At 36.3% G+C, this 13,528-nt stretch overlaps 2 protein-coding genes across 2 annotated transcripts in view; one reads left to right on the top strand and one right to left on the bottom strand.

Annotated features, from left to right (window-relative positions):
- The window catches only part of LOC127349770 (ephrin-A2-like), a 68,219-nt gene extending 56,573 nt beyond the window's left edge, over positions 1-11,646 (top strand). The window contains exons 2-4 of the mRNA XM_051375670.1: positions 721-1,013; positions 5,572-5,637; positions 7,496-11,646. Coding sequence (XP_051231630.1) covers positions 721-1,013; positions 5,572-5,637; positions 7,496-7,635 — 499 coding nt within the window. The 3' untranslated portion in view covers positions 7,636-11,646. The remainder of the gene's footprint in view (positions 1-720; positions 1,014-5,571; positions 5,638-7,495) is intronic.
- si:ch211-152f22.4 (uncharacterized) overlaps positions 1-13,528 on the bottom strand; it is a 29,484-nt gene that overhangs the window by 796 nt on the left and 15,160 nt on the right. The gene's annotated exons all lie outside the window — the stretch shown is intronic.

The following is a 13,528-nucleotide window of genomic DNA, read 5'->3' as shown; positions in this document are numbered from 1 at the left end:
CACATGACCTCCTCTCATATTATACAGCTCTGCTTTATAAAGACTTTTTTAATGTCTGACTTGTTAAATCATTCTGTATTTCTGTCACAGCTTCAACTTCTGCAGTTTTATCTGTTAATTATAGGACTGTTAATTACACTAATGATGCACTGTCAAACACCTGAACAGGTGACGCTCATCAGGCTGAAAAGTGTCACTGAAGTGAATTTGAGGCCCATTGTCTCCCCCTGATGTCCCTATAGTATGCCCCCTGGTGGTCAAACTGCTGTATTTCGATGTATGGTTGCATCAGTTGTGTTTTATCATCTGAACACTCAGAACTCCAGTTCAGACCTTGAAAAACTTTATTTAACAGCATCTGTGAACGCTGGGAGCAAACAGGAAGTGAGTGAGATCTCCTTTCTGTAAACACGACGACGCTCCGATAAACAGTTAGCTTTGATTAATTGAAGCCTCAGGGGGTTGTAGGGAAACACACACACACACACACACACACACAGAGAGAGAGAGGCAGAGATCAATGGTTTCCATGTGTGGGAGTCAGAGGGAGAATAATGGAAACCAGGAACCAGCCGGTTGCTTACAGCTGCTTTTCTATGATACCTGCTAATTGTAGATTGATGCTGTGTCTGTTTCCTGCTGGTTGCTATGTGGTTGCTAGGGCTGTTCGACAACTATCCGCTGTAAGAAACAGGAAATGACATAATTTCTCCTCCTCAGGTTCTTTCGAGGCGAGTACACGGTGGAGGTGGCGATCAACGACTACCTGGACATCTACTGTCCGCACTACGAGGTGGCGGAGTCCGCCGAGCGCATGGAGCACTACGTGTTGTACATGGTGACCTACGACGGCTACACAACCTGCGACCACCACAGGAAGGGCTTCAAACGCTGGGAGTGCAACCGGCCGCAGAGCCCCAACGGACCACTCAAGTTCTCCGAGAAGTTCCAGCTCTTCACTCCTTTCAGCCTGGGCTTCGAGTTCAGACCCGGACACGAGTACTACTACATCTGTAAGTGCTACACACTGAGAGCTACACACTGAGAGCTACACACAGAGAGCTACACACTGAGAGCTACACACTGAGAGCTACACACTGAGAGCTACACACTGAGTACTACACACTGAGTACTACACACTGAGAGCTACACACTCAGAGCTACACACTGAGAGCTACACACTGAGTACTACTCGCGCTGAGTACTACACACTGAGAGCTACACACTGAGTACTACACACTGAGAGCTACACACTCAGAGCTACACACTGAGAGCTACACACTGAGTACTACTCGCGCTGAGTACTACACACTGAGAGCTACACACTGAGTACTACACACTCAGAGCTACACACTGAGAGCTACACACTGAGTACTACTCGCGCTGAGTACTACACACTGAGTACTACTCGCGCTGTCTCTGGGATTCAGATATTTGTTAATGGCGTCCACAGAGACGTAGTGAGGGGGAGCTTGTTTTCCAGCCCGGTGTGTCCCTGCTGGGACGATGAGGCTTGTAATAATAAACACCTGGAGGGCGGGGCTTCAGTCAGGTGACTGTCACCACAGGGAGCTCAGGAAGAAGAGGACATTGAACTCATCACCTTTTATTTACGTATGTTTTTATATATAAAATGAGTGAATGAGTGAAACACGATAATAACATATATACATGATGAGTGAATGAGTGAAACACAATAATACACAATAATACCATATATATATATATATATATATATATATAATGAGTGAATGAGTGAAACACAATAATACCATATATGAGGGAAACACAATAATACCATATATATAATGAGTGAATGAGTGAATGAGTGAAACACAATAATACCATATATATATAATGAGTGAATGAGTGAAACACAATAATACCATATATGAGGGAAACACAATAATACCATATATATAATGAGTGAATGAGTGAATGAGTGAAACACAATAATACCATATATATAACGAATGATTGAGTGAAACACAATAATACCATATATATATATATAATGAGTGAATGAGCGAAACACAATAATACCATATATATATAATGAGTGAATGAGCGAAACACAATAATACCATATATATATAATGAGTGAATGAGTGAAACACAATAATACCATATATATATATATATAATGAGTGAATGAGTGAAACACAATAATACCATATATATATATATAATGAGTGAATGAGCGAAACACAATAATACCATATATATATAATGAGTGAATGAGCGAAACACAATAATACCATATATATATAATGAGTGAATGAGTGAAACACAATAACACCATATATATATAATGAGTGAATGAGTGAAACACAATAATACCATATATGAGGGAAACACAATAATACCATATATATAATGAGTGAATGAGTGAATGAGTGAAACACAATAATACCATATATATAACGAATGATTGAGTGAAACACAATAATACCATATATATATATATAATGAGTGAATGAGCGAAACACAATAATACCATATATATATAATGAGTGAATGAGCGAAACACAATAATACCATATATATATAATGAGTGAATGAGTGAAACACAATAATACCATATATATATATATAATGAGTGAATGAGTGAAACACAATAATACCATATATATATATATAATGAGTGAATGAGCGAAACACAATAATACCATATATATATAATGAGTGAATGAGCGAAACACAATAATACCATATATATATAATGAGTGAATGAGTGAAACACAATAATACCATATATATATATATAATGAGTGAATGAGTGAAACACAATAATACCATATATATATATATAATGAGTGAATGAGCGAAACACAATAATACCATATATATATAATGAGTGAATGAGCGAAACACAATAATACCATATATATATAATGAGTGAATGATTGAAACACAATAATACCATATATATATATATAATGAGTGAATGAGTGAAACACAATAATACCACATATAATGATTGAATGAGTTAAACACAATAATACACAATAATACCATATATATAATGAGTGAACGAGTGAAACACAATAATACCATATATATATAATGAGTGAATGAGTGAAACACAATAAGACCATATATATAATGAGTGAATGAGTGAAACACAATAATACCATATATATATATATAAAATGAGTGAATGAGTGAAACACAATAATACCATATATATATAATGAGTGAATGAGTGAAACACAATAACACCATATATATATAATGAGTGAATGAGTGAAACACGAGATTCCTGACAGTGGTGCTAGAGGCCAAGTTAATGCCATCTAGAGTAACTATATCTTTAGACAGTGAGTCTCTAAGGTTTTTGGGGCCAAGAACAAGAATTTTGTTTTTTTCTGAGTTTAACATCAGAAAATTGCAGGTCATCCAGGATTTTATGTCCTTAAGACATGTTTGCAATTCAGATAATTGATTAATTTCATCGGGCTTGATTGATAGATATAACTGCGTATCATCTGCATAACAGTGAAAGTTAATGGAGTGATTCCTAATAATGTTGCCTAAAGGGAGCATATATAAAGTAAATAGTATTGGTCCAAGTACAGAACCTTGTGGAACTCCATGACTAACTGTAGTATTTATTGAAGATTCATCGTTAACATGTACAAACTGCGAGCGATCTGATAAATATGACTTAAACCAGCTTAGTGCGGTTCCTTTAATGCCAATTTGATGCTCAAGTCTCTGTAAAAGAATATCGTGGTCAATGGTGTCAAATGCAGCACTAAGATGTACAGAGACGAGTCCATTGTCTGAAGCAATCAGAAGGTCATTATTAACTTTAACCAGAGCTGTCTGTGTACTGTGATTTAATTACAGCTACTTTAAAGGACTGTGGTACATATCCTGATAATAAAGAAAGATTAATCATATCCAGTAAAGAAGTGCCAATTAAGGGAACAACTTCTTTAAGCAGTCTAGTTGGGATGGGGTCTAATAGACAGGTTGATGGCTTCGATGTAGAAATGATTGAAGTTAACTGATGAAGATCGATAGCAGAAAAACAGTCTAAATATATATCTAAGTTTACATTGACAGAAGTCCCTGAACTTGGAGAGCCACTGATAACTGTTGATGGCAGTTGGTGATTAATTTTCTCTCTAATAGTAATAATTTTATTATAGAAGAAGCTCATGAAGTCATTGCTACTTAAGTTTATGGGGATATGTGGCTCGATAGAGCTGTGACTCTCTGTCAGCCTGGCTACAGTGCTGAAGAGGAACCTAGGGTTATTCTTATTTTCTTCTATTAGTGCTGAGTAATAGGCTCCTCTGGCATTACGGAGGGCCTTTCTATAAGTTTTAAGATTATCTTGCCAAATTGAGCGATATTCTGATAATTTGGAAGAGCGCTATTTCCTTTCAGATTTCCTAGCTATTTGTTTTAACTGGCGGGTTTGGTGGTTGTACCACGGTGCTATTCTCCTATGTTTTAATAATTTCCTTTTTATAGGAGCGATAGAGTCTAATGTTGATCGTAGTGAGCCTGTAGCACTATCGACAAGATTATCAATTTCAGAGGGACTAAAGTTGTTATAGGACTCTGTTAAATTCAGACATGGCATTGAATTAAACACTGAAGGAATCTCCTCCTTAAATTCAGCTACAGCACTGTCAGATAGACATCTGCTGTAGGAAGTTTTGCCTAATGGCTTATAATCTAATAGTATGAATTCAAAAGTTATTAAATAATGGTCAGATAGGAAAGGATTATGTGGGAAGACTATTAAATGTTCAATATCAATGCCATATGATAGAACAAGGTCAAGAGTTTGATTAAAACAATGAGTTAATACCATATATATATAGAATGAGTGAATGACTGAAACACAATAATACCATATTTATATATATAATGAGTGAATGAGTGAAACACAATAATACCATATATATATAATGAGTGAATGAGTGAAACACAATTATACCACATATAATGAGTGAATGAGTGAAACACAATAATACACAATAATACCATATACATATGAGTGAATGAGTCAAACACAATTATACACAATAATACCATATATATAAAGAGTGAATTAGTGAAACACAATAATACCATATATATATATATTTAATGAGTGAATGAGTGAAACACAATAATACACAATAATACCATATACATATAATGAGTGAATGAGTGAAACACAATAATACCATATGTATATAGTGAGTGAATGAGTGAAACACAATAATACACAATAATACCATATATATAATGAGTGAATTAGTGAAACACAATAATACCATATATATATATATATATATATATATATATATATAATAAGAGTGAATGAGTGAAACACAATAATACCATATATATATATATATATATGTATAGAGAGAGTGAATGAGTGAAACACAATAATACCATATATATATAATGAGTGAATGAGTGAAACACAATAATACAATATATATATATATATATATATAATGAGTGAATGAGTGAAACACAATAATACAATATATATATATATATAATGAGTGAATGAGTGAACGTCCTCCAGTGAACTTGTACTGCTTGTTGTCTCTGCAGCGTCTCCACATCCAAACCTGGCTGGGAAACCGTGTCTGAAGCTGAAGATCTACGTCAAACCAACCAGTGAGTTTATTCCACATAATGCTGAACATGCTGAGATATTTAAGTAGTCTAACATCATAAAACTGAAGAAGGTCGTGTGGAGGAGGTCAGAGGTCAGAGGTCGCGGTTGATGACCTCCTCCACCAGGTGACCTTCTGTCTGCAGCCAGAAATATCTCCGTATCTAAGGTTCGTCCTATTTCCTGGAGCAGTGAACAACGTTTCCATTGCATGAGCACATAATGGGATGGTAATGATTCTTCCAGGTATTAGTCAGGTGTTACTATGGAAACGGAGTTATGGTTTGTAAAAAAGCTAGCTAACATTAATCACATCATTATTAAACAGACCGTCTAAAAGCTTCAGGACGCTTTGAGCTGGATCAGGTGTCCACATGAAGCTGATTATTACTTATTGATCTGGTTGTTAGTGAGGAGAAGCGAGTCCTCAGGAGGAAGAATATGTCTTCATATGAAACTGTAAATGTCAGTTTGGAGAAGAGGATGTGTGAAGACTCCCAGCTGCCACAGTGAAGGTGTTAAACTTCATCCTCGTCAGCGACCAATCAGCTTCCACCAATCAGACGTAGACGCTCCGCAGGAAGGACGCTGTTTACTGGATGAGGACGAGGATTATCTGCAGAGCTGTCAGACACTGAATGTGAATATTATATTACAGCTGAAACTCAGTGTTATGTTCCCACAATCCCTCTGACACATGCAGGGTTTAATAGTCTGATTCTTTCACAGTAAGAGTCCTTATTCACTCAAATAAAACAATAATTTAGCTGCATTATAATATTTATTGAAAGCTTCCATATGTTGAATGTGTTGAACTGTGGAGAACATTTATATCTGTGGAGATCTAAAGCACTTAAAGCAGTGACCTGCTACATGGAGCCACAGCAGGCTTCTAAAGGAGACAGGCTTCTATTGGAAGAGTTACAGTAAATAATTTATTGTTAATAATAATAATAATAATAATAATTTATTGTTAATAATAATAATAATAATAATTGTTATTATTATAATAATTGTTAATAGTAATAATAATTTATTGTTAATAATAATAATAATTGTTATTATTATAATAATTGTTAATAATAATAATAATTGATTGTTAATAATAATAATAATAATTGATTGTTAATAATAATAATAATTGTTATTATTATAATAATTGTTAATAATAATAATAATTGATTGTTAATAATAATAATAATAATTTATTGTTAATAATAATAATAATTGTTATTATTATAATAATTGTTAATAATAATAATAATTGTTAATAATAATAATAATTGTTATTATTATAATAATTTATTGTTAATAATAATAGTAATAATTTATTATATTTATTATATCATTTAATAAACATCTGGAAGCAGCTCCTCAGTTCAGACATTTTGTAGTCGGGCTTCTTAATAAAAGTATTTGAATTAAACTCCAAACAGAAATATAAGTTCTTCGGCTCTACCTTTCCATTATCGATCCATTATCGATCCATCAGTGTATCTGGTTTATTGATCGCTCCGTAGCTCCGTAGAAACTCTCGCCGTGTGTCTGCAGCTGCTGAACGGGGAACGAAACTCTGGAGGGAAACGATGTTGTGCTGCTCTGGAGACCTCATCCTGTTACTTTGTTAGTGTTTAACAACTACATCTCCCATGAGGCTTTGCCATAGACGCACTAACAAAGCCTCATGGGGAAATAAGCAGAGCGATTATGTTTTAATGAGCATTAAAGTCTCCTTCAGAGCTGATGTCATCATAAATAAATATATATAGAATATAATAAATATATTTTATATTTTATAAAATAATTTTCTTCTTCTTTGGTCTCGTCTGGATGATGTCACTTCCTGTCTCTGTCTTTCAGATGACTCAGTGTACGAGTCGCCGGAGCCTTTCCTGACAGACGACACTACCGGTGGCTGCAGCCTCGCTCTGCCCCGCCTCTCCCTGCTGTCCGCCATGTTGCTCGCCCTCTTCCTCATCCTCCTCTTCGCCTCCTCATAGCACCTCCTCCTCCTGCTGCTGCTCCTCCTCTTCTCCTGTTCTTCTTCCGGTGGGGCCGAGCTCCGTCCTCCTCCCGTCGACCGGCCCGAGGCAGGAAACAAATCCAGCTCCCTCTCTCTGACCTCTGAACGACACTCAGCCAATCAGAGGAGGCTGAGGTCAGCGGTGGGAGGAGCCTGCTGGTTGGAGGTTCGCTGGGACTCCATTGACTCCCACGTTAGACTGATACATCAAATAATCACCTGCATTATTCATATTTAAACATTAATATAAAATCCATCTCATGCAGATTTGAATTCTGCTGCCAAAATAATGAAATAAAAAACTACAAATACATTTTCTACAAAAGCCTTTTTTAAAACTGGAAGAAATAAACCAAACTTAAAGGACCATTTCAGCAATTTAACGTTGACGCTACAAATCAGCAGAGACCCCAAAGTAACAGTTATTAATGATTATTAATAGTTATTAATTGTTGTTAATAGTTATTCATTGTTATTAATTATTAATAGTTATTCATTGTTATTATTTGGTGCACACACGATAAAGATCTACTCTGATCATATGTGAACAAAATATAAAATAAGTTCTGTAGTGATGAAACCTGAAGTTAACTTCCTGGTTCCTTCCACAAAAAGCCAATGAGATTGCGCCATTGACAACCTTCACTTTATGATTTCTTCTATCTTTAAAGCTACGAGCTAACGTAGCTTTAAAGATAAGTTAGAATAGTTTGAGAGAGCATAAACACAACAAGGCTTTAAAGACGGACAAGCGAGCAGATCCGTCTCTGTTTTAATGTCACTACAACCTTTGTAGTCTCCTTTAGACACGTAGAAGCTTCGACATTGACAGGTGGAGTTTACTGACGGGTTTATGACGTAGAAGAAAACGTGAAAATATCGTAAGCTTGTGTGAACCACAGACCGTATTTCAGACATCTAACCAAAAACCCTTTGACTTTGTTGCAAACTGCAAACTCGGTTCAGGGTTTTAGGACAACAATAAAGATAGAGTTAATGTTGTCTGTGATTATACAACAAAAGCACGTTTCAACAGTCTCCTTGTTCAGTTAAGTTCATTAACTCAATGGCTGCCTGTACTTCCAATATCTGGCTCAATATATTGCAAAGAGGTTATTCTCTTATTCACGACATTAATCACTTGAATGATCTAAAATCTACAATAGCTTTTGTGACTTTTTAGAGGTTTTAGAAATAAACATAATTTAGAGTTAAGCAGCTAAAACTTACAAACTCACTGATTTGGTCTTTTTGTGCGAGATCTCAGACTTAATATCAAATCAATAAAAACTCAATAAACGATCATTTAAATCAGGAAATATCTGAAAAGTATCAGACCAATCGATCAGGTAAAGACATTGTTTCCGCTCACTCAAACATCCTTCCAGGTTCTGAGTGAAGGGTTGAATATTGATCCCAGAGGAGTCAGTGGAGTCCGGCTGCAGTCTGAACTCATCGGGCTGATTGTGATCTGGACTCCATCAGGATCCGGTCTGAGGGAAGACCAGCAGAAACAGACTCTCTGTTTGTCCTGGAAACATCTCACCTTCACCTCCAGACCTCCTGATGGTTACACTCACAGAACTGAACTCTGATTGGTTCAGAGAGATCCAGGATCCATATCTGAGCAGATTGTCTCATATTTTTATTACATATATTATTTTTGTGTAATTTTGACTAAAGCAACTTTAGGATTATTTTCATTATCAATCAATATATCCATTGATTATAGACTATTAATCAATTTGCCAACAGCTGTACAAAATAAGTGAAGTGATTCTTTTAAACAGTTTATTCAAACACTGAGATTCTTTTCATTTTTTAACTGTAAATGTAGAAGATACTAAATATTATTACTCAAAGTACTCTGAGGTCTGTGGCTACCAACGCTAACACTGGTGGGAGGAGCTAACGTAGCTTTAAACACTGGTGGGAGGAGCTAACGTAGCTTTAAACACTGGTGGGAGGAGCTAACATAGCTTTACACACTGGTGGGAGGAGCTAACATAGTTTTAAACACTGGTGGGAGGAGCTAACGTAGCTTTAAACACTGGTGGGAGGAGCTAATGTAGCTTTAAACACTGGTGGGAGGAGCTAACGTAGCTTTAAACACTGGTGGGAGGAGCTAACATAGCTTTACACACTGGTGGGAGGAGCTAATGTAGCTTTAAACACTGGTGGGAGGAGCTAACATAGCTTTACACACTGGTGGGAGGAGCTAATGTAGCTTTAAACACTGGTGGGAGGAGCTAACATAGCTTTACACATTGGTGGGAGGAGCTAACGTAGCTTTAAACACTGGTGGGAGGAGCTAATGTAGCTTTAAACACTGGTGGGAGGAGCTAACGTAGCTTTAAACACTGGTGGGAGGAGCTACCGTAGCTTTAAACACTGGTGGGAGGAGCTAACATAGCTTTAAACACTGGTGGGAGGAGCTAACATAGCTTTACACACTGGTGGGAGGAGCTAATGTAGCTTTAAACACTGGTGGGAGGAGCTAATGTAGCTTTAAACACTGGTGGGAGGAGCTAATTGATTAAAGATCAATGAAACATGCTGATTGATCAGATAAGCTAATGTAGCTTTAGATCAATGACAGACTGAGTATCAGAACAAAGAGAGTAACTAAACTCTTGTACAGCTTCTTAAACTAATTAATTATTAATTATTAATTATTAAGTTCTCTGTAAAATCTCAGCTGTGATTTGAAAACGACTCAAATCCTAATTTTAAAATAAAACAGGATGAATTGTTGATGAAGCAGAAGATTAACTTTCTGATAACTCATTAACTTTGTGGCTCATTTCTGTGACTGTAATCATCATCTTCATCTTCATCATCATCTTTAATATAAAAATAAACTCTCTCTCTCTCTCTCTCATTCGTTCCCTTTGTCTCTCGCCCACCTGAAGCCCTCGTTTCTGTAAATCTGCCAAAGACTAAACTTTTCTATCGGTCATACAGCAGCTACAGGAGATCCTCTAGGCCCCGCCCACGTCTGCTACAAGAGGGCGGGGTTACGCGAAGGGGAGGAGTCACAACATTTATTTTCTAAATTGTGTTTTGTTGTAAAAATAAAAACGAATGTTAATGCGCAAAACAAAATCAATCAAAAATGGCCTTTTTCCCTCTGGTGCTGAATTTTAGAGACTGATTGTTTTCTGGGGAAACAGCGACACCGTGTGGTCGAGAAGACGTTTTTTTTTTCTCTTCATCTCTTCATACCATCCGTCCGTCACTGCTGACAGACGGGAGGCGTGTCCTTGTGTGTGGACGAGCAGGGGCATGCTGGGAAATGCAGTATAAAAAGAAGGGCACTGTGACGATGTAGCACTTGGACTCTTTCAGAGAGCAACGGTTGTTTTTACGTTTGTGTTTAAAAAATGAGAGAAATTCATATAAGATATGAAGGAATCAGTCAGATGTTTGTTGTTGTTGTTGTTGTTGTTGTTGTTTTTCTCCTTTATGTTCCTGCTTGCAGCACAATGCATTCTGGTCCCTGTAGTCCTGTGCTTTCTGGTTCTGTTGATGAGTTCAGTGGGTTCTTCATCCTTTTTCTTCGTTGGTTTTCGTGTGGGTAGAATCTGTTGTTTGTGGCGTAAGAAAAAAGCTGAAGGAAGAAAAAAGTTGTGGTTTTGTTGGCGGGAGTGAGACCTCCCTCTGTCTCGCCGTCTCTGAGAGGAAAATGTTTTTTACATCCGTCTGCATATTCTCTTCTCTGAAAGACAAAACAATCAGTTTTTGTATATTTTCTTATTGGATGCTTATTATAAAGTTAAAGAATGCATTTATCTGATTGGCTGAAAAGCTAACGAGGGGTCAGAGGTCGTCGGGCCTCTTCAGGACATTTCTTTCTGCGCTGCATGAGCAGAAAAAATAAAAATACATTTACTGGATTTACTTTGAAGACAAAACTGAGAGAAAATGTTACAAACTGTTTGAATCTGTGTTTGATAAATTCACCAATAAAAAAATGTTCCACTAAAAATGATCTTTGTGTTTCTTTACTCACTTACGTATATATATATATATATATATATACACATAAAAAAAAAAAACTTCCCTCTCATCCTCTTGGGGTAGTATCTGTGTCATCCTCAAGCTCGGGTCCTCTACCAGAGGCCTGGGAGTTTGAGGCTTCTGCGCAGTATCTTAGCTGTTCGTAGGACTGGGCTCTTCTGGACTGAGGCTTCTGATGTTGTTCCTGGGATCTGTTGGAGCCACTCCCCCAGTTTGGGGGTCACTGCCCCGAGTGCTCCTACTACCACGGGCATCACGCTCGCTTTGACCTTCTGCATCTGCTCCAGCTGTTCTTTCAACCCTTGGTACTTTTCAACCTTTTCGTGTTCCTTCTTTCTGATGTTGGCGTCTGCTGGTATGGCCACATCTATCACCACCGCTTTCTACATACATATATATATATATATATATATATATAATATTCATATATATACATATATATGTATATATATATATAGTATACATGTGTGTGTCTTTGAAGCATTGACAGTTTATATAACAGTGTGTTAAACCTGCAGTGTCTCTGACAACCACCATCCTGTGGTTGATGACTGCACCCTGAAGGAAAATAAAAAGAGAAATTGAAGATGTTTTTTGAAAATGTTTCATTTTCAAAGGTAGGAAAAGAAACGGCAATCAATGCTAATGTACTCATACCTTTATAGGATGATCTGATGATGTTACACCAAAGTAATTATTGTAGGTGATTTTAATATTCATGTGGATGTTGACAATGACAGCCTTAGTAATGCATTTATATCATTAATAGACTCAATTGGCTTCTGTCAGAGTGTAAATAAACCAACTCATTGTTTTAATCACACTCTTGACCTTGTTCTATCATATGGCATTGATATTGAACATTTAATAGTCTTCCCACATAATCCTTTCCTATCTGACCATTATTTAATAACTTTTGAATTCATACTATTAGATTATAAGCCATTAGGCAAAACTTCCTACAGCAGATGTCTATCTGACAGTGCTGTAGCTAAATTTAAGGAGGAGATTCCTTCAGTGTTTAATTCAATGCCATGTCTGAATTTAACAGAGTCCTATAACAACTTTAGTTCCTCTGAAATTGATAATCTTGTCGATAGTGCTACAGGCTCACTACGATCAACATTAGACTCTATCGCTCCTATAAAAAGGAAATTATTAAAACATAGGAGACTAGCACCGTGGTATAACCACCAAACCCGCCAGAAATAGAAGAAAATAAGAATAACCCTAGGTTCCTCTTCAGCACTGTAGCCAGGCTGACAGAGAGTCACAGCTCTATTGAGCCACATATCCCCATAAACTTAAGTAGCAATGACTTCATGAGCTTCTTCTATAATAAAATTATTACTATTAGAGAGAAAATTAATCACCAACTGCCATCAACAGTTATCAGTGGCTCTCCAAGTTCAGGGACTTTAACTAATGTAAACTTAGATATATATTTAGACTGGTTTTTGCTATCGAGCTTCCAGAGTTATCAGGATAAATAAAAAGGTAACTGTAATCTATTACATTTTCACAGTGTTCTGTTTTATAGAAGACACTAAAGTCTTTGTGATATTTTATATTACTCTTGTTTTAAAGATGAACTTTACTTCTTATTAATATTTCTTGTTTTTATTTGCGTATTCGGTGGTAATCTAAAAGAAATCAAGTTACTTTAATTTTGTGATAATTAGATTAGACTACATTTTTAAAAGGTAATTAGTACCTGTATCAGATTACAGTTTGAGACTGTTGATTTATTGTAAGGAATTGTTTACTGAGTTTGATTTAAGCAGCGGGACTAAATGTTTAACAGCCCATCCAAAAATAGGTCAGTAGTGTTTGCACATAATAATAATAAT

The sequence above is a fragment of the Dicentrarchus labrax genome, unplaced genomic scaffold (genome assembly GCF_905237075.1).
Source record: "Dicentrarchus labrax unplaced genomic scaffold, dlabrax2021, whole genome shotgun sequence".
Lineage (NCBI taxonomy): Eukaryota > Metazoa > Chordata > Actinopteri > Moronidae > Dicentrarchus > Dicentrarchus labrax.
Note: the sequence above shows the minus strand (reverse complement) of the source record. Positions and strands in the feature narration are given on the sequence as shown.